The sequence below is a fragment of the Rhinopithecus bieti genome, unplaced genomic scaffold (assembly GCF_001698545.2).
Source record: "Rhinopithecus bieti isolate Rb0 unplaced genomic scaffold, ASM169854v2 scaffold_20150, whole genome shotgun sequence".
Classification (NCBI taxonomy): domain Eukaryota; kingdom Metazoa; phylum Chordata; class Mammalia; order Primates; family Cercopithecidae; genus Rhinopithecus; species Rhinopithecus bieti.
Genome location: NW_016810565.1, coordinates 4,876,734 through 4,894,958, shown reverse-complemented (window position 1 = coordinate 4,894,958; position 18,225 = coordinate 4,876,734). Strand labels below are relative to the sequence as shown.

Sequence of the window (18,225 nt, the reverse complement as noted above, 5' to 3'; positions counted from 1 at the left end):
CTCAGCTGGTCTCTCCTCCAGGCTGGGGGCCACGGGGCAGAGAGGCTGAGCTGGGCCGGCCCCACATCTGTCTGCCAGGTAGACATCACCAGCTGGAGAAGGAGTGCTCTTCTGGCAGAGCCTATGGCACCACGGTGCTGCTGGCACCCAGCCTCATGCCTCACCCCCAAACACCCATGGGGCCACTGCAACCTGTCCATCCTAATCCAGACATGCCCGTGTCTTTCAGGGAACATTTCTCTCAGAAACCACTGGTTTTTAGCAAAATGGGGGAGGTTTGGGAGACATGCAGCTCCCCTGTGTCCTGACCAGCAGTGGCCTTGGACAAGTCACCTGAGTATTGGACCCAGGGCAACCCTCCTAAGACCCTAAACAAGAGGCATCACTGCTTTTTACAGGGGAGGAGATGGAGGTCCTGGGAGGTTAAGTGACCTGGCCAGAGTCACACAGCCGGTGAGGGGAGAAGCTGGTCGGTGTTGGCTCACTCCTCCCTGGGGCCAGGGTCTCACCAGGGCCCTGCCAATAGATGCTCTGGCTGGGTGGACAATGATAGCAGCAGCTGTTACTGACGTCACTTGTCACCCCTCACTGCACTTGCATCACAGGTGCAGTAGAGCTACAAGGAGTCATATTAGTTGCCCAGGGCAACAGGCTAGTGAGCTACATGGCCTCTGTGGGTGGCTCACCCCCACTGGCCATAGCCAGCTAGGTGAGCAGGGGAGGGCAGGGGTGGGGCCCAGCTCAGCAGGAGTTGAGACAGGGAGAGGAGGCCTAGGTGAGGTCATGGTGCACATGGGTACCTGAGTGGGACTCGAGCCCAGGCCTCCAGCCTCCCAAGAGTCAGGACAGACTTGCTGTGCCAGAGTCACCCTATGGTCTTGGACAAGTCATGTCCTCCTCTCCTAAGCCTCAGCTTCCCCACCTGCAAAATGAGGATGAGCCGGTAGAATGAGCCCAGGGCTCCCTTGCAGCTCGGCGCCTGCCCTGGGCCTCATGTGAACGGGGCCCGGCCTGGCTCCCAGCCTGTGCTGTCACTACACAGCACCATCAAGTACCCCACGGCCAGCCCCTCCTCTGAAGAGTGAGGACAACCTCTGCTTGCGTTCTCCATCAGCTGCTGGAGATGAGAAGTGTGGTGTGAGAGGGAGCCCGCACCGGGATGCTGCTAAGGGCTCTCCCAGCACAAGCCCATTCCTGGGAGCTGTGACACAACACCACGGGGTTCCCAGGACTGTGCACTTTCATCCCCAAATTTTGACTCCAGCAGACTCAAGGTCATACACAGAAGGGTGAGGGGAGGGGTCTCTGCTCCCTCCTCAGACCTCCCAGACAGAGCACAATGACAAGAGCGGGAGCCAAGGAAGTTTATTTACTCTACTGGGTGACAGGAGGGCAGAGTGCTCCAGAGGAGACCCAGATACATCAACCAAGGGCTTCCCTGAGATTTGGCTTTGCTCTTCCAGGCCTGCTCATGGTGCGTGATGAAATGAGGCCTGCCTAGACACCCATGAGGGCCTCGAGGGCTGCTGCCTCGACTTTTCCCTAGCTAAGTCACCGTCCAGGGACACAGCCAGGGCACTGCTCTGTCCTGACCTTCCACTGCAGTCAAGGGTCAAAACGAAGCATCTGCAAAGGCAGGACTCCTTGGCATCGGACACAGTCAGGGGAAAAGCCACCCTGATCTGCAGGACAGAGGTTAGGTCATTGGCGGTGAGAAAACTGGTATGCCAAGGGAAGCGGCTGATTTCTGAGTGGAATACTGCATGGTCTGGAGCAGTAAAACTGGACAGTTCACCCCCAAGTCTCAATTAATCAAAATTGCCAACTAAATATTCAACTTCATTGTTAAGCAGCTTTAAAAGCTGGGTGATTTCTTAGTCAAATGTATAGCAAAGCTTTCTTACCAATTCTTTTGGGAGGGGTGTGGGCTGAAATACATCTTGTGCTCAATAAACCATCCCACATCGATGTTTCAAACACTTTCTAGGTTTACAATAAGACATTTCAATCCATATATGCGTACATAGAATATATATATATATATATATATTTTTTTTTTTTTGATACGGAGTCTCGTCCTGTGCCAAGGCTGGAGTGCAGTGCCGGATCTGGCCACTGCAAGCTCCGTCTCCCGGGTTAATGCCATCCCCTGCCCTCAGCAGTTCCCAGTAGCTGGGATCACAGGCACCCGCCACCTCGCCCGGCTAGTTTTTGTATTTTTAGTAGAGACGGGGTTTTCACCGGTTAGCCATGAATGGTCTCGATCTCCTACTTGTATCCTCCCGTCCTCAGCCTCCCAAAGGCTGGGATTACAGGCTTGACACCGCGCCCGGCTAATTATATTTTAACAGAGTGGGGTCATAAAGTATATTGGAACCCTCGAGTCCTCCACGGACAGAACAGGGTGCCCATGGACTTCCAGACAAAGGCGCCACTCTTGGGGCTTGCTCTGTGGAGAGACTCACAGCTGGACCTCTCTATCTGACCATGCAATGTTAGCCAGCAACCAATCACCACAATGCTTTGCCCAGAAGAACAGAAATAAAATGAACTCACAGGGAAGAAACAGTATTGATAACATACAAGGCTTACAGAGACCAGGCCCAATAATAATCAATGAGACAGAAGCCTACGGGTGGTGGTGCTTTGACTGGGCTGGGATTATTGATACATCACTTCTTTTATAAGCATATGTAAAACGAGTGCTACTGAAAGTCGAAGGACAGCTCCCGGGGAGTCATGAACTCTTTTGCTATCTCGTCCGTGACCTCCTTGCGCCGGGCCTGGTGCTCTGCGATCAAGGGCTGGAGAACCTCTATGAGTACCTTCTTGAGCTCACCGGTGAGCATGGCTCCGCTGGTGTAATCCTGCCCAGAGGGAGACAGCCATGTGAGAGATGGCTCCACATGTCCTGAGCGGCTCCTTCCTGCCTTGGGCACCAGCTCAGCCCACACCACCCAAGAAGAGGCTGGCATGTGGGTGGCACTCAGAAGTAAGATGTGTTGTTACCACAACAATAACCTATACCTTCAGCTACACCTTTCCTAAAACGGCTAGAAACCTGGCTCTGACGGTAGCCATGACTTGGTCTCTCACAGTGAAAGGGCCAATGGTGAGGGCAGTCCCCAACCCTACCGACGCTAGGGGCCGTTCCCCCAGGCACTAAACAACAATTCCTGGCAGCCTTACGGCTTCTGTAAAATCTTGCTAATTTTTTTTTTGAGACGGAGTCTCGCTCTGTTGCCAGGTCAGAGTGTAGTGGCGTGATCTTGGCTCACTGGAACCTCCGCCTCCCGGGTTCAAGTGATTCTCCTGCCTCAGCCTCCTGAGTTGCTGGGATTACAGGTGCCCACCACCATGCCTGGCTAATTTTTGTATTTTTAGTAGAGATGGGGGTTTCACCATATTGGCCAGGCTGGTCTCAATCTCCTGACCTTGTGATCTACCCGCCTCAGCCTCCCAAAGTGCGAGGATTACAGGCGTGAGCCACTGCACCTGGCCAAATTTTGCTGATTTTTTTCTCTTTTTCTGATTGTAATGCAGGCTCATTAAGGAAATTTAATAAAGTACCCAAACCACAAAGCCGCAGCAAAGTAAAGAAAAATCACCTACAAATTGCCCACCTAAACAGTGCCCAGAGGTGGGGCCTGCCACTAACATTTGGTGAATTTTTTTACATTTCTTTTCATGTGCATTTCATTTAAACATAGTTAACTCCTCCCTGAGTTTTCATTTGGTATCCTTTTTTCACTATCATAGGCATATTTTCCTGTGTCACTAAAACTTTTTTTTTTTTTTAAAGAAATGAGGGTCTTGGCTGGACGCAGTGGCTCACGCCTGTAATCCCAGCACTCTGGGAGGCCGAGGCAGGCAGATCACAAGGTCAGGAGATCGAGACCATCCTGGCTAACACGGTGAAACCCCGTCTCTACTAAAGAATACAATTTAGCCGGGCGAGGTGTCGGGAGCCTGTAGTCCCAGCTACTCGGGAGGCTGAGGCTGGAGAATGGCATGAACCTGGGAGGCAGAGCTTGCAGTGAGCTGAGATCGCGCCACTGCACTCCAGCCTGGGCGACAGAGCGAGACTCCGTCTCAAAAAAAAAAAAAAGAGGGTCTTGCTATGTTGCCCAGGCTGGATTTGAACTCCTGGTCTCAAGGGCGCCTCCTGTCTCAGCTTCCCAAGTAGCAGGGACTACAGATGTGTGCCACCTTGCTTTGCATATGAACACTCTTAAAAGAGTTCATGCCTGCATAATAATCCACCCTGTAACAATTCTAATTTATTTAACATTTCCTCTGTTGTATCAAGCCTGTGTTGAACTTTTTGCTATTATCATTTTTAACATCTTTGTGTGGAAAGCTTTCTCTTATTCAGGATTATTTCCTTGGAAAAAAATCTAAGAATGAGAAAACCTGAGGAGAAGCTCTGAACATTTTTGGGCTCTTTGCACCCGTTACCAAACCGCTTACGAGGCTGTGCCGACAGACACTCCGCTTACGAGGCTGTGCCGATAGACACTCTGTTCACATGAGTGTGCCTTGAAGCGTCTGCTTCCCAATCACTGAAAACAGTCAATGGCAACACAAAAGCCCCTACTGATTCTGTACTCAACTGTCTTAGCTTTGATCACGTTAACTGATATTTCTCTGATGACTAATAAAGCAAGACTGTTTTGTGTGACTCCCAAATGAACAGTAATTTGTATCTGCTCTTTCGTGATTTGTTCATGAGGCTTCTGAGCCCAGGTCTAAAAACCATGAGGGCGACTCTACTCAGTTTTCACCTTGTTTCAGTTGAGCACTTCCCACCAACCCTTCATGCCTGGCTGCTGGAGCCTTCCAGGCCCCATGGGCAGGAGTGGCTGGCTGGAGGCAGCTGTGGGCCCTTGGGGCTCCCTGCTTACCTTCCTGATCTGCTCGAGCTTGTCGTCGTCCTCGAGGAAGAAGGTCAGGTACATGAAAGACACGTCCACATCACAGTTGCCCCCAAACTGCCTGTGCTCCTCGATGGTGTCTCTCCCTCCAGAAAATGCATGCTTATTGACCTGCACCAGAAGAGGACACAAATACGCTCGTCAGTCCTGCCCATCCTGTGCCTGGACGCTGGCTAGAAGCCCAAGTGCGGAAGTCAAAGGTGTGAGTGCTGTCAGATTCTGGACCAGAGAAAGGTCAAGGCACACAGCTGGTGGGGGACCCACTGCTGTTCTTCCTGTGAGGCTTGGGTGTGAGCTGCCATGGGGCTCACTGCAGGAGAGGTGGGGGCAGATGAGCTTTGAACTCCCTCATCCTCACAGACACAGGAGAATAGAGTTGGGAAAGCAAAGGCACTGATTGAACTGAAACCTGGGGGAGACAAGTGCCTCAGGTGACAAACTTCAGAGAAAGGATGGGTAAGGCTGGACACAGAGGTTTGTGTCAGTAATCTCAGCATTTTGGGAAGTTGAGGGGGGAGGATCAATTGAGGCCAGGAGGTCAATACTAGTCTGGGTAACTTAGTGAGCCCCCCTCTCTGAAAAAAAAAAAAAAAAAAAAAAAAAAGGAATAGCTGGTGTGCTGACGTGCGCTTGTAGCCCTAGCTACTCGGGAGGCTGAGGTAGAAGGATCGCTCAAACTCAGGAGTTTGAGGTTATAGTGGACTGTGATTGCACCACTGCACTCTAGCCTGGGCGACAGAGCAAGACCTTGTTTCTAAAATAATAAAAACTAAAAAAATAAATAAATAAAAAAGGATGAGTAAGTCATCCTCAGAGTAAGGGAGATGGCAGGAAGGGCAGCCTCTCTTAGGGATAGGTACTGCAGTGTTAACAGGGACAGGGAAGCAGCGGCCAGCCTCCCACAGAAAGCAGAACAAGAAGGCACAGGCAGGGTAAGGCAGTAAGGGAAGGCAAACCCACGGGAACTGCGCGGGTAGAGGGGCCTGCAGGCAGGTCTCCACTTACAAATAGGCAACGCTGTCAGAGCTGAAAAACTCAGAAATGCAATGCCTTTTAGGAATTGTTGAAGATAATCACGGAGTAATTAGGGCTACTAAAAGCCAGAAAAAATAGGCAAAACTCCTTCAACATTCTTCCAGTGAGCATCTGAGAAACCTCCAATGCACAAATGTCACCCTAATTTTTTTGTTTTAGATAGGATCTCTAGACTGTTGCCCAGGCTGGAGTGCAGTAGTGCGATCACGGCTCACTGCAGCCTTGACCTCCTGGTCTCAGGTTTCCTTCCTGCCTCAGCCTCTTGAGTAGCTAGGAGTACAGGTGTGTGCCACCAGCCTGGCTAATTTTTTGGTATTTTTTGTAGAGTCCAGGTTTTGTTGTGTAGGCCAGTCTGGTCTTGAACTCCTGGGCTCAAGTGATCTGCTTGCCTTGGCATCCCGAAGTGCTGGGATTACTGTGCCACAAGTCACTGTGCTCGGCCCCTTAACTTTTTTTTTGCCACCATGCCCGGCTAATTTTGTATTTTTAGTAGAGACAGGGTTTCACCATGTTGGCCAGGCTGGTCTCAAACTCCTGACCCCAGGTGATTCACCTGCTTGGCCTCCCAAAGTGCTGGGATTGCAGGAGTGAGCCACTGTGCCCAGCCTTAACATTTTTTTATGGGAAAAAGGGTAGGCAGAGTCAATAAATTCTAAGTTGTTATGTTTAGTAAGTCTCCTCAAAAGAATTCCAGAGTAGCCGGGTGGAGTGGCTCACACCTGTAATCCCAGCACTTTGGGAGGGCGAGGCAAGCGGATCACCTGAGGTAGGGAGTTTGAGACCAGCCTAACCAACATGAAGAAACCCCGTCTCTACTAAAAATACAAAATTAGCTGGGCGTAGTGGCGCATGCCTGTAGTCCCAGTTATTTGGGAGGCTGAGGTAGGAGAATCGCTTGAACACGGGAGGTGGAAGTTGTGGTTAGCCGAGATTGTGCCATTGCACTCCAGCCTGGGCAACAAGAGCAAAACTCCATCACACACACACACACACACACACACACACACACACACACACACACACACATTCCAGAGCAGATTCCTAACTAGGTAAGTTGGGATCGTGCAAAAGGAGCAGACGAGTGTTGGGGCAAAGGTGCCAGTCTCCATCGTGGCACGGCACTGCTGAGAGGCTGGGCAGGGAAAGCAGTAGTCACGCGAGAGGCTCAGGCAAGGCCCATGTGAGGGGCTGGCGCTGTGCGGCTGGCTGGTGGGCAGGCCTGGGGGGCTGAAAGAAAAAAACTAACGAATGGGACGTTTACCGTCCCTTTCCTAAAGAAAAGAAAAAAGAAAAAAAAAGTTACAGAACCAAAAACTATGGAAAATACTAATAAACAGGAGGAAGAAAAAACCACCTAGTAGTGGTGTCTCCTAGCATTTAAGTGCCTGATGGAGTCACTGCTGTGTGGTGGCCACAGCCCTCCCTGCTGGGCCTTGGAGAAGAAGCTCCAGTGTCAGGAAGAAAGTCTGAGAACACAGGTCCTGGGCTCCAGGGGCAGTTTGAAGAGGGTATTGAAAGGCCAGTTCCCAGCCCTTTATCTGAGAGGAGAACAAGGAAACTGGTGACTGCTGCACGTTTTTCAAGATGCGCTGGCGTCACCACCACCTGCACACTCCCCCTCTCCAGGCGAAGCCCCTTGTTCCATGGTAGGCACACAGCAGATGTGCCATCCATGTTGGCTGTTAGGGTTGTGACATGTATTTTATCCCCAACAACCCAATGACCTCTGTAGTGCTTTCACCATCTTACAGGTGAAGGAAATCAGGCCCAGAGTGTCAGGAACCTGCCATATGTGACAGGGACTGGCAGGTCCAGGCTGGCTCCTGGGACACCAGGCTTCCAGGTGGAGCTCGAGAACTCAGTGGCTCAGTTCTGCCTCCTTGATGTGACCGGTCCTCAGTAATGCAGGAAGCAGCCTACCAGGCCTGACTTACAGGAAAACAGATGGAGGGACGACTTGGGAGTGGGTACGGAGCAATGCTGCCAGCAACTAAGATGATGGAAGCGGGTGACCAGTGCGACTCTGTGCGACAGGAAATGATGCTGAGTGGACACGGCCAGCTAGGGTGGTAGTTGGGATGCAGTTAGATCACACAGGCTGATTCTGTGCAGGTGGCAGGTACTCACTCAGCAAAGCCACTTGAATTGTCAGCACTGTGCTACTATTTTATTTTTTTTAGTTTTAGAGATGGGGCCTCGCTGTGCCACCCCAGCTGGGGTGCAGTGGCTATTCACAGGCACAACAGTAGCTCACTGCAGCCTTGAATCCCTGGGCTCAAGCCATCCTCCTGAGTAGCTGGGACTACAGGCACATGCCACTACCCTGCCTGAACCTGTTATTTTTAGGAGGAGGCTGGAGCAGATGTGCCCTCTTCTCTAGTGTGGAGATTCTGATTTTGGAGCCGAAGTCAGGCATGGGGATTTAGAGTGAGGGCCTGGCCGGACCCTGTTTTTGCCCCACAAGAAGCCTGCAGGCCCAGTGACCGTCTGTAGGCCTCTGTGTTTCCTGACCTCACGCTAACTGCTCACCTTGAGGGCTCTGCTGGTCCCTAAGTGAATGATAAATGTCCCAGATCCATAAACAAGTTTTTCTCTTCTTTTTGTTTTTTGAGCCGGAGTCTTGCTCTGTTGCCCAGGCTGGATGGAGTACAGTGGTGTGATCTCGCCTCACTGCAACCTGCGTCTCCCAAGGTCAAGCAATTCTCCTGGCTCAGCCTCCTGAGTAGCTGGGATTACAGGTGCCTGCCAAATTTTTGTATTTTTAGTAGAGACAGCGGTTTTACCATGTTGGCCAGGCTGGTCTCAAACTCCTGACCCCAGGTAATCCCCCTTGCCTCGGCCTCCCAAAGTGCTGGAATTATAGGTGTGAGTCACTGCACCTGGCCATGAACAACTTCTCAGAAACAAAATCGAACAGCAGACTTTTCCAGTGGCACTTCCCTGCCCATTCTGCACCCTGTGCTCTGGAAGTTTTGGCTAGAAGTGAAAGGGAAAGAAAAGTCTCCAATTATACCAGCTTCCAGCTGAGTGGGGAGAGCTGGTGGAGGCCACGTCTTAGGAAGTTTTGACATGAAAGACTTCCCCATTGTCAACCAGAACCTGCCTGGGACTTTCCAGAGGGTCAGGGGCAGTGACTCAGAGGGCATGTGACACGCCTCAAATACAGTTCCCAGCATTTCCACTGCAATCTTCAAGCCTGCAAACACATACTTAATTCCAAAGAAAATGTCAACTGCTATGTGTAACAGTGAGGCAATTAAATAGACACTGGCAGGTGAGGAACCAGGCAACAGAACTGGGGCCATGCAAAATAAGGAAGCTCAAACTAACTTCTCCTTTTAGTTTCTCTAGTGATTTGTCAAATGTTTGCGGAATGCCTGCTGCGTGCATCCCTCCTGGGGCCAGCAGGACTGTCCTGTGGAGGGACTCTTCTCAATTCTGTGTCTCTCAGTGAGAACATTCTCTGGGAGAAAACCAGCTCCTAACCCCTGCTTGGCTGCTCACGGTCAGGAGAGCAGTGCTGCTGATTCCTGGTGGTGGACACTTGGTCAAGTGGCTGGGCTTCTCTAAGCCTCATCAACTCATCTTTAAAGGGAATAGCACCACCACCTCCCAGTGAGAATGAAACAGGAGAAACCATAAATAAGGCACCGGGTCCAGCCACTGGAACACAGCTGATGATCAGAAATATACACAAATCTTTTCCACTGTTTAATAACATCCACAGTAATTGTAACTTTAAGGAAGTTGCCATGACTTTGCTTCCAGAACAGTGCTGGTAAGAAAAGCAGAAAAGGAAAAAAAAAAAAAAATTCCAAGTTTTACCTAAATGAAAGGACACAAACCAATTCACCTGACTCATGTGGGAAGGACAGGCGGCCTTGAGTTCTGCAGGGAGCATGGTTGGCGCTCCTGGAGTTCAGCATTGCTACGGTGGCTGAGGCCCAAAGCACTGTGCAGTGGTGTGTGTGTGCATGTGCCCCCCAGGGCATGTTTCTACTCCCACTGATTGCCCTCTGCCCGGGCCACTGCTCACCTTGGTTTTGATCTGCTTTGCCGTGTCAGTGAGGAAGATGGAGGAGTTGGGGTCGCTGGCACTCATTTTGGTCTGGGCGCCCTGCAGGGCAGGGAAGAAGGTGGAGTGCAGCAGGGCTGGTTTAGGATAGCCGATCCTGGGGGCGACGTCCCTTGTCATTCTAAAGTAAGGATCCTGTGGGGGAGAGTAAGGACCCTGATGAGGGTGGTTGGAAAACATGCCAGCTTTCAGCTGTAAGCAGTCCCTCTGAGCATCTTCACAGAAGGCTCTCATGCTTCCAGCTAAAGAAATTCACTCCCTCCTCCCCTTCATATCCTTTCCTTTTTTTATTTTGCTTTCAGTTCTGGGATACATGTACAGAACACACAGGTTTGTTACATAGGTATACATGTGCCATGGTGGTTTGCTGCACCCATCAACCCGTCATCTAGGTTTTAAGCCCCGCGTGCATTAGGTATTTGTCCTAATGTTCTCCCTTCCCTTGCCCCCCACCCCCCAACTTTCTTTCCTTTTTTTGAGACAGAGTCTTGCTGTGTCGCCCAGGCTGGAGTGCAGTGATGCGCTCTCGCTGCAACCTCTGTCTCTGGGGTTCCAGTGAGATGAGCAGCTGGGATTACATGTGCCCGCCACCACACCTGGCTAAATTTTATATTTTTAGTAGAGATGAGGTTTTGCCATGTTGGCCAGGCTGGTCTTGAACTCCTGGCCTCAAGTGATCCGCCTGCCTTGGCCTCCCAAAGTGCTGGTATTACAGGCGTGAGCTACCCTGCCCGGTTGCCTGTCATATCTTTCAACACTTCTCCCCTGCTGAAGAGTAAGAGGAACCTGCTGTCAATGCCCCAGACTTAGAGAGCCTTGGTTCTGCCTGCTGACCTGGTCAATGGCACATGGGATAAGGCACTGGATATCTGTCCTGTCTTGGAAGATCTGTGGGAATGAGTTGCTGAAGGAGGGAGCAGCCTGGATGGCAGGAAAACTGATCTTCCCTGAAAGTGAGAAAAAAATATTTTTACACGTGAGATGAGTTCCTGTTCTGTTTAGTTAATAAAGGAATGAACAAAAACAGGTTTTCTCCCCATTATAAAATAATCATTAAAGAAAATCTAAAAAATATGGAAAAGTAGAAAAAAGAATAAACTGTATAGTTGCAATGTGTCTCACTTCATCCATTTTGTTTATATATCTTACTCTATGCATTTTCATTGTGACTACACTATATTTGGTCTTTCCCTGGCTTTTTCTTTTTCTTTTCTTTTCTTTTTTTTTTCAGGAGTCTCGCTTTGTTGCCAGGTTGGAGTGCAGTGGCTCGATCTCGGCTCACTGTTACCTCCGCCTCCTGGGTTCAAGCGATTCTCCTGCCTCAGCCTCCCGAGTAGCTGGGACTACAGGTGCGTACCACACCCAGTTAATTTTTGTATTTTTAGTAGAGACGGGGTTTCACCATGTTGGCCAGCATGGTCTCGATCTCCTGACCTTGTGAAATGCCTGCCTTGGCCTCCCAAAGTGCTGGGATTACAGGCATGAGCCACTGCGCCCGGCCTTCCTTGCCTTTTTCATTGTAATGACTGTCCATGTTGTTACTAAGTATATTCTATCCTGTCAATGTAACATACTATTTAACCATTCTCTAACCACTGGGCATTCAGGTTGTTCCACCTTTAATTATCATAAGTTATGATGAATGTATTTTGCTATTTAAAAGTTTTCAGTGTTGTGGATGTTGTGGCTGTTATTACTGTCATTAGTATTTGCTTAGGCCTGCAGAAGAACTTTTGGCCTCTCCAGGGCCCCTGACAGATGGTGCCACGCCAGCCCCCACCAAGTGGCGGTACCCAGGCCCTTGGGTGAGCTCAGATGTTTCTGGACTCTGGGCACGCGGCTTGCCCAGCGTGACCCTGATGCTGTGGAGCACACACCACTGTGGCTCTGGCTCCAAGCAGGGCGAATGCTCCCCATGGAGAGCCCCAGCAGCACATCCTAGGGAGTTGTCTCGGCTGGCAGCTGACTGAAGGCCTCAGAGGCCTGCTAGGACTGAAGCCATGTGGCAAACATCAAGTAGAGGAGGGGATCAGAAGGCCCAGCCACAACTCTCAAGGACCAAAAGTCTAAAAGTCTACAAGGCCAATGCATCTGAAAGACACATGGAAATGTACGGAGAGGGCCAAGAAGGCATGCACGTGGGAGGCAAACCATTTGCACGTCTGCTGGGGTGGAGCCATGGAAGGAGAGCAGGGCAGGGATGGGAAGGCTCCAGAAGACCTCGAGTCAAGCCCCTCATCTTACATGTGGGGACATTGAGGCCCAGGGAGACAAAGACTCAAAGGCTCCCTCATGGGCAGCAGATCCAGCTGTCCTTCTCCATCACCCCTGGTTCCACCCAAGGGCGCCCTACACTGACTGGGGTCCCACCAGAGCTGTTGGAACTCTAAAATCATCCTTAGATTTTTCTTTCTTCTAAACCTTAAGATGGGTGACAGGAGGGGGACAGACTTACATCCTGAAGTGCAGCTTCACCCAACCCAGAGAAGCTGCTCAATGCATTACACTAGCTAGTCAGATTCCAGGACGATGATGACCCACCCATACCTGGGTGTCCTACTTAAAGAGACAGTTGCAAAAGCTAACATCTCAGAGATATTTAAACCAGACATGTGTCTCCTCCAGAACTCTGCTCCATTTTGAAAGGCGCAGGCAGCAGTGGGCCCCTTACCGATGCTGTCGCTGTCAGTGAAGCCGAAAATGCCTTTCACTTGGTTGAAGGTAACATGCTTTTGAATCTTCACCACATTTTTGTAGAAACCTGAGCTCATCCTGCAAAGACAATGGGAATGAAATCCCAAACTGGAGGGCGGCCTTCACCGAAGGCAAAGTTACAGTTGTTAAAATTGGATGCCAGTGAGTAGTGGCATGGGCCAGACTTGGGGCCACGTTGTGGTCAACACATAAGCACCAGGAAGGTGCCAAGAAGTCATCTGTAGGCAAAGATACCTGCACCAGGCAAAGCAGACACACGTTTACCTGTGGAGTTGACTGGGAAAGGCAGAAACCAGTGTGAAACCAACGTGAAGGAGACATACCAAACAAGGCAGGAACGCAAGCAGATTCAGAGACTCGCAGCTAGCATGAAAAATTTCAATTCTGCCAGGGTCAGCAGTTCAGTGGGCTGTGGAGCTCAAGTCTGGGAGCCCCCGGGAGCTTCTTAGTTGAGACATACTGTGTTGCGGGAGACTATCTGCTTATTGTCAGATGAGCATATGGATAGAAATCCATGGCCCGAGAAGGAGGAAGGCCTGTCTCAGTGCAGCTGGTCCTCCTAGCCTCTGGCCACTGCTCCCCATTGGTGTTTGGGCAGAACTGACCCTATCCCCAGCAACAGGGCTAGGCCATAGTGGCTGATTCAAGCAACCCAACTCTCTCTTCTGGATGGTGAGGGGTGTGGGTACCAGGCCTGGATCTGTGGCAGCCATTCTGATACCAGAAGGAACTAGGCTGAAGACGAAGCAAACACAGCAGGGTGTAGGGGTCTGGCAGAACCCAGAGTGGCTTCTTTTTTTTTGTTTTGAGACGGAGTCTCACTCTGTAGCCTAGGCCGGACTGCAGTGGCACAATCTTGGCTCACTGCAACCTCCACCTCTTGGGTTCAAGCGATTCTCCTGCCTCATCCTCCTGAGTAGCTGGGATTACAGCTGCTTGCCACCAAGCCTGGCTAATTTTTGTATTTTTAGTAGAGATGGGGTTTCAACATGTTGTCCAGGCTGGTCTCAAACTCCTGACCTCAGGTGATCCACCTGCCTTGGCCTCCCAAAGTGCTGGGATTACAGGCGTGAGCCACTGCACCGGGCCAAGTGGCTTCTTATATTGCATCTTTGCATTACTATATTCAGTAGCTTTCCCTTTAGGCCCTACCATGTGTCAGACACTACGAGGGAAAAGGGGGAAAGGCTGGTGTCTTTTAAGTATTTGCACCACGTGGCAGGAACTGTGTTAGGTGCTGCATACGTGTCAATACTGCCAAAATCCCCTTCAAAGTAGTAGCATTGCCTCCACCTTATAGTTAAAGACTAGGCTCAAAGAAGTTCAGGGTCATAGTCACAGGCCAGTGAGTACAGGCGCTGGGATCTCCACACGGATTCACCTGGACCCAAAGTCTATGCTTTTCCCACCACCTCTTATCCTGTAGAACAGTTTAGACCTTTGGGATAGGGAGGAGAACTACTGAATGTCTTTGTGCAGGTGGGGTGGGGTGTCAGGAGTGCAGGGATGGACTGTGTCTTTCGCCTAGCAGCTGGCTGAGTTTCAGGCCCTGTGGGGCACTGGAGAGGGCAGGTGCAGTACCATGAAGGGGCATGCCAGGAGAACCCAGCATCTGTGTCACCCACTCAGCATAATGGAAACAAGAGAGAGCAAGAGCATAGCCAACGACACCACCTGGGAAGATGCAGCCTTTGTCTTCCTGCTAAGCAAGCCAGGAACACCGCAGGCAGGGAGGGTCCCGCCTAGGCACCGCAGCAGGCCTCACAGCCATTAAGGACAGCAGCTGTCTGTCACCTGGGGAGATGGGCTGCAGCAAAGACTCCATGCGCCACTGGGATTGAGGCACCTGGGACACCCTAACCCCTACAAGGAGGGAAAGTCTCCCGTACTCCCAAACTGTGGCAGGACTGTAGCTCCACGGTGTGTGACTGTTATTTCTGAGTTAGAGCACGCTGCCCTTTCTTATAAGACTGGTCATTACTTGCTGCAAGCTGCTGCCACTGTGCTGGCTGGCTGCAGGGTGAATGCGGGCACTGCACCGTGAGCATGCGTGATCCTCCCCTCAAGGGACAGCTGTCCTCCGGCACAGCTGGGATGGACCCACCACGCAACAGCAGCCATGCCAGTGCCGGCACATGGAGGTTTCTCACTGGCTTCAGTGAACACACATAACTGTATACCACATGTGGATGAATGACCAGTTACTCCAGGGAGGACACCTGCCTTTCACTCTCAGACAGGGTTTAAAGTCCAAAGAGATTTTAGATTACAACATTTACTGAGCGCTCCCCAGGTGTCAGGCGTGGCTTGAAGCACTTTATATGCAGTGCAGGCACTATCATCTCCTGACCACGGTCTTCTCTAACCCTGCTCTTTGTCCCTATTATCACCATAGAACTCATTATCACCTGATTGATCACCTGTTAGCTGATTCTCCCCATTAGAAGAGAGGCTCTACACAGCTGCTGAGATAATGGTTTTGCTCCCTGCTGTACCCACAGCATGAGTCTGGCATATAGCAGATGTCCAATAAATATGTGTAGAACAAATGAGCAGAGTGGAGAAAGCAGGCAGAGAGGAGCTCCTCCCATGCCCAGGCCACACAGTGGACGGCCGTCAAGCAGAGCACTTGCAACCTCTGCTATGCCGTCCCCCACTAGCACCCAGCTCCCTTCCTCACAGGAAAATGGAAGCTCAGAGATTTAAGGACTTGCCCAAGGGAACAAGACCAGGCAGGGGCAGAGCTGCGTCTCGAACACAAGTTTTCAGACTCCCAGCTCAGTGCCTGTGCATCCCTCAGGGCCCTGGGTGGGAAGGCCTTTCTGGGGCCACCTGCAATGTGCAGGGGGAACTGTACTGGCTTCCTCCTTCATGGAGGCCTTCCCACCTCCCCCCGACTAGAAGAGGGCGATGGCTGGCTTTGTTGAATTTCCAGCTCCTAAACACCAGGAAGGAGCTTTATTAAGCCAAAGATACAGATTTTGAGTTAAATTCAAGAAAGAAAAGTAAAATGCTCAAATGTTTACAAGAAACTCTTAAAGTAAAATGTTTGAATAGAGGATTTACCCTTTAAAATGTCTCTCCTCACTTTAGGTTCAACATAAAATGCCTTTCAAGAAAAGATATCATAGAGTCTTTTGGTTGACGTACCGTCTGGGTTTCATCTTTACTCCATGCTTGTAAAGAAAAAGGAAGTTCCTGGCCAGGTGCAGTGGCTCATGCCTGTAATCCCAGCACTTTGGGTGGTCGAGGCAGGCAGATCACTTGAGGTTAGGAGTTCGAGACCAGCCTGGCCAAAATGGTGAAACTCTGTTTCTACTAAAAATACAAAAATTAGCTGGGTGTGGTGGCGGGCGCCTGTAATCCCAGCTACTCAGGAGGCTGAGGCACAAGAATTGCTTGAACCCAGGAGGCAGAGATTGCAGTAAGCTGAGATCGCGTCATTGCACTCCAGTTTGGGCGACAGAGCAAGACTCCATCTCAAAAAAGGAAAAAAAAAAAAACAAAAAAAACAAAAAACAAAAAACACACAGACACACACACAAAACCAAACAAACAAAAAGGAAGTTCTTACTTAGTGAAGGTGGAGGCTAATCAGGAGCTGCAACCGCAGTTGCCAAAGAGACAGCACGGGGAACAGCGGCCTCACTCCACATTGAGAGAGCGCTGACAGTGGGGTTGCTCAGGTGGTGGTCTTTACACGTGGACTGTTTCAAAGTTCATCTACCCCATCACACATCTACTGGCTAAATCAGCTTCGTGGACTATTACGGGCAATTGCTCCTGTCTTGCCACCAGCATTTATATCCATCGAGGAAGGGGCTCAGCTTTGCTTCTGCTGTGTCTGTGGGGCCCAGTAGGGGATGGGCCACAGACGGCAAATTCAGGAACTGTGTGTCTTACTCAGCTAGCGGGGAGAGGGCCAAGCTGTACCAGATGTGGCAGAGGTAAGGCCCAGCGTGATGGAGGACCAGAGAGGGGCATCTAAATTTGGCTGTGGGGAGGGAAAGCTCCTAGGAAAAGGTGATGCTTGATCATGCCTTTGGAAGAAAGTGTTAATAATTGGCTGGACATGGTGGCTCACGCCTGTAATCCTAGCACTTTGGGAGGCCGAGGCGGGCAGATCACGAGGTCAGGAAATCGAGACCATCCTGGCTAACACAGTGAAACCCTGTCTCTACTAAAAATACAAAAATTAGCTGGGTGCGGTGGCGGCGCCTGTAGTCCCAGCCACTCGGGAGGCTGAGGCAGGAGAATGGCGTGAACCCAGGAGGCGGAGCTTGCGGTGAGCAGAGATCGTGCCACTGCACTGCAGCCTGGGCGACGGAGCGAGACTCCAACTCAAAAAAAAAAAAAAAAAAAAAGAAAGTGTAAGAATTAGCTAAGCTGGGGGTGGCAGGGTCAGGAGAGTGGGTGGGAATTCTGGGCAGCACAGAGCACGTACAAAGGAGAGGAATGTGGAACTGCAAGCTGTTCCACTGAGCTGGAGGTAGCAGTGACGCTGGAGAGGAACACAGGGCCAATCACGAAAGGGCTCATGTGCTAAGCGAAAGGTGAGAATTCTCACTATCATCTAAGGAGGAGAACTGGGAAAGACCCGCAGGTGGAAGATGAGATTAGCTCTGAGTTTTCGGGAGATCACTGGCTGGTGGGGGCAGCGGTGGTGTGGGAAGAGGATAGCAGCTACTGGGCAATGCCAGCAGCACTGCCTGATTGGAAAGGGAGGAGCAGAACTCACGGTTGTCTCTGCAGAGGTTCAATCAGTTGAATCATTGTATGGAATGGGGTGAGAACAAGGAAATAAAGTGACATGAAAATTATACTAATACGGCTGGGCACAGTGGCTCACACCTGTAATCCCAGCACTTTGGGAGGCCGAGACTGGGGGATCACTTGAGGTCAGGAATTCGAGACCAGCCTGGCCAGCATGATAAAACCTGTGAGTGAGACTCTGTCTCAAAAAAAAAAACAAAAAAAGAAAATTATACTAATGACAACACCTATGTTCTTGTTTGATCCCATTTCATGGACATGGCTGCTATGACACGCAGCCACTAAACCCAGGTGCCAGGATCTGGATCTCTATTTCCCTTCCTTCAAGGATGCCACAGGGCCTCCATGCTCACATGGTTGAACAAAGAGAATTAATTTTAAAAGATCTACTAGGTGCCGGGCATGGTGGTTCACGCCTGAAATCCCAGCACTTTGGGAGGCCAAGGTGGGCGGATCACAAGGTCAGGAGATCAAGACCATCTTGGCTAACACAGTGAAACCCCGTCTCTACTAAAAATGCAAAAAACTAGCTGGGTGTGGTGGCGGGCACCTGTAGTCCCAGCTACTTGGGAGGCTGAGGCAGGAGAGTGGTGTGAACCTGAGAGGCGGAGCTGGCAGTGAGCTGAGATCGCGCCACTGCACTCCAGGATGGGTGACAGAGTGAGACTCCGTCTCAAAAAAAAAAAAAAAAAA

The 18,225-nt window shown here is 50.7% G+C and overlaps 1 protein-coding gene across 5 annotated transcripts in view; it reads right to left on the bottom strand.

Moving 5' to 3' along the window:
* Positions 1 to 2,346: 2,346 nt before the first annotated feature.
* The window catches only part of WARS1 (tryptophanyl-tRNA synthetase 1), a 47,040-nt gene continuing 31,161 nt past the window's right edge, over positions 2,347 to 18,225 (bottom strand). For 3 of the 5 annotated variants that reach the window (XM_017892294.1, XM_017892295.1, XM_017892296.1), the window contains 5 exons: positions 12,716 to 12,816; positions 10,879 to 10,991; positions 10,006 to 10,179; positions 4,905 to 5,045; positions 2,706 to 2,867 (listed from right to left, as the gene is read on the bottom strand). In XM_017892294.1, coding sequence (XP_017747783.1) covers positions 2,706 to 2,867; positions 4,905 to 5,045; positions 10,006 to 10,179; positions 10,879 to 10,991; positions 12,716 to 12,816 — 691 coding nt within the window. Of the gene's footprint in view, positions 2,868 to 4,904; positions 5,046 to 10,005; positions 10,180 to 10,878; positions 10,992 to 12,715; positions 12,817 to 18,225 lie in introns of all 5 variants that reach the window. The other 2 variants (XM_017892298.1, XM_017892297.1) reach the window with 1 other exon arrangement.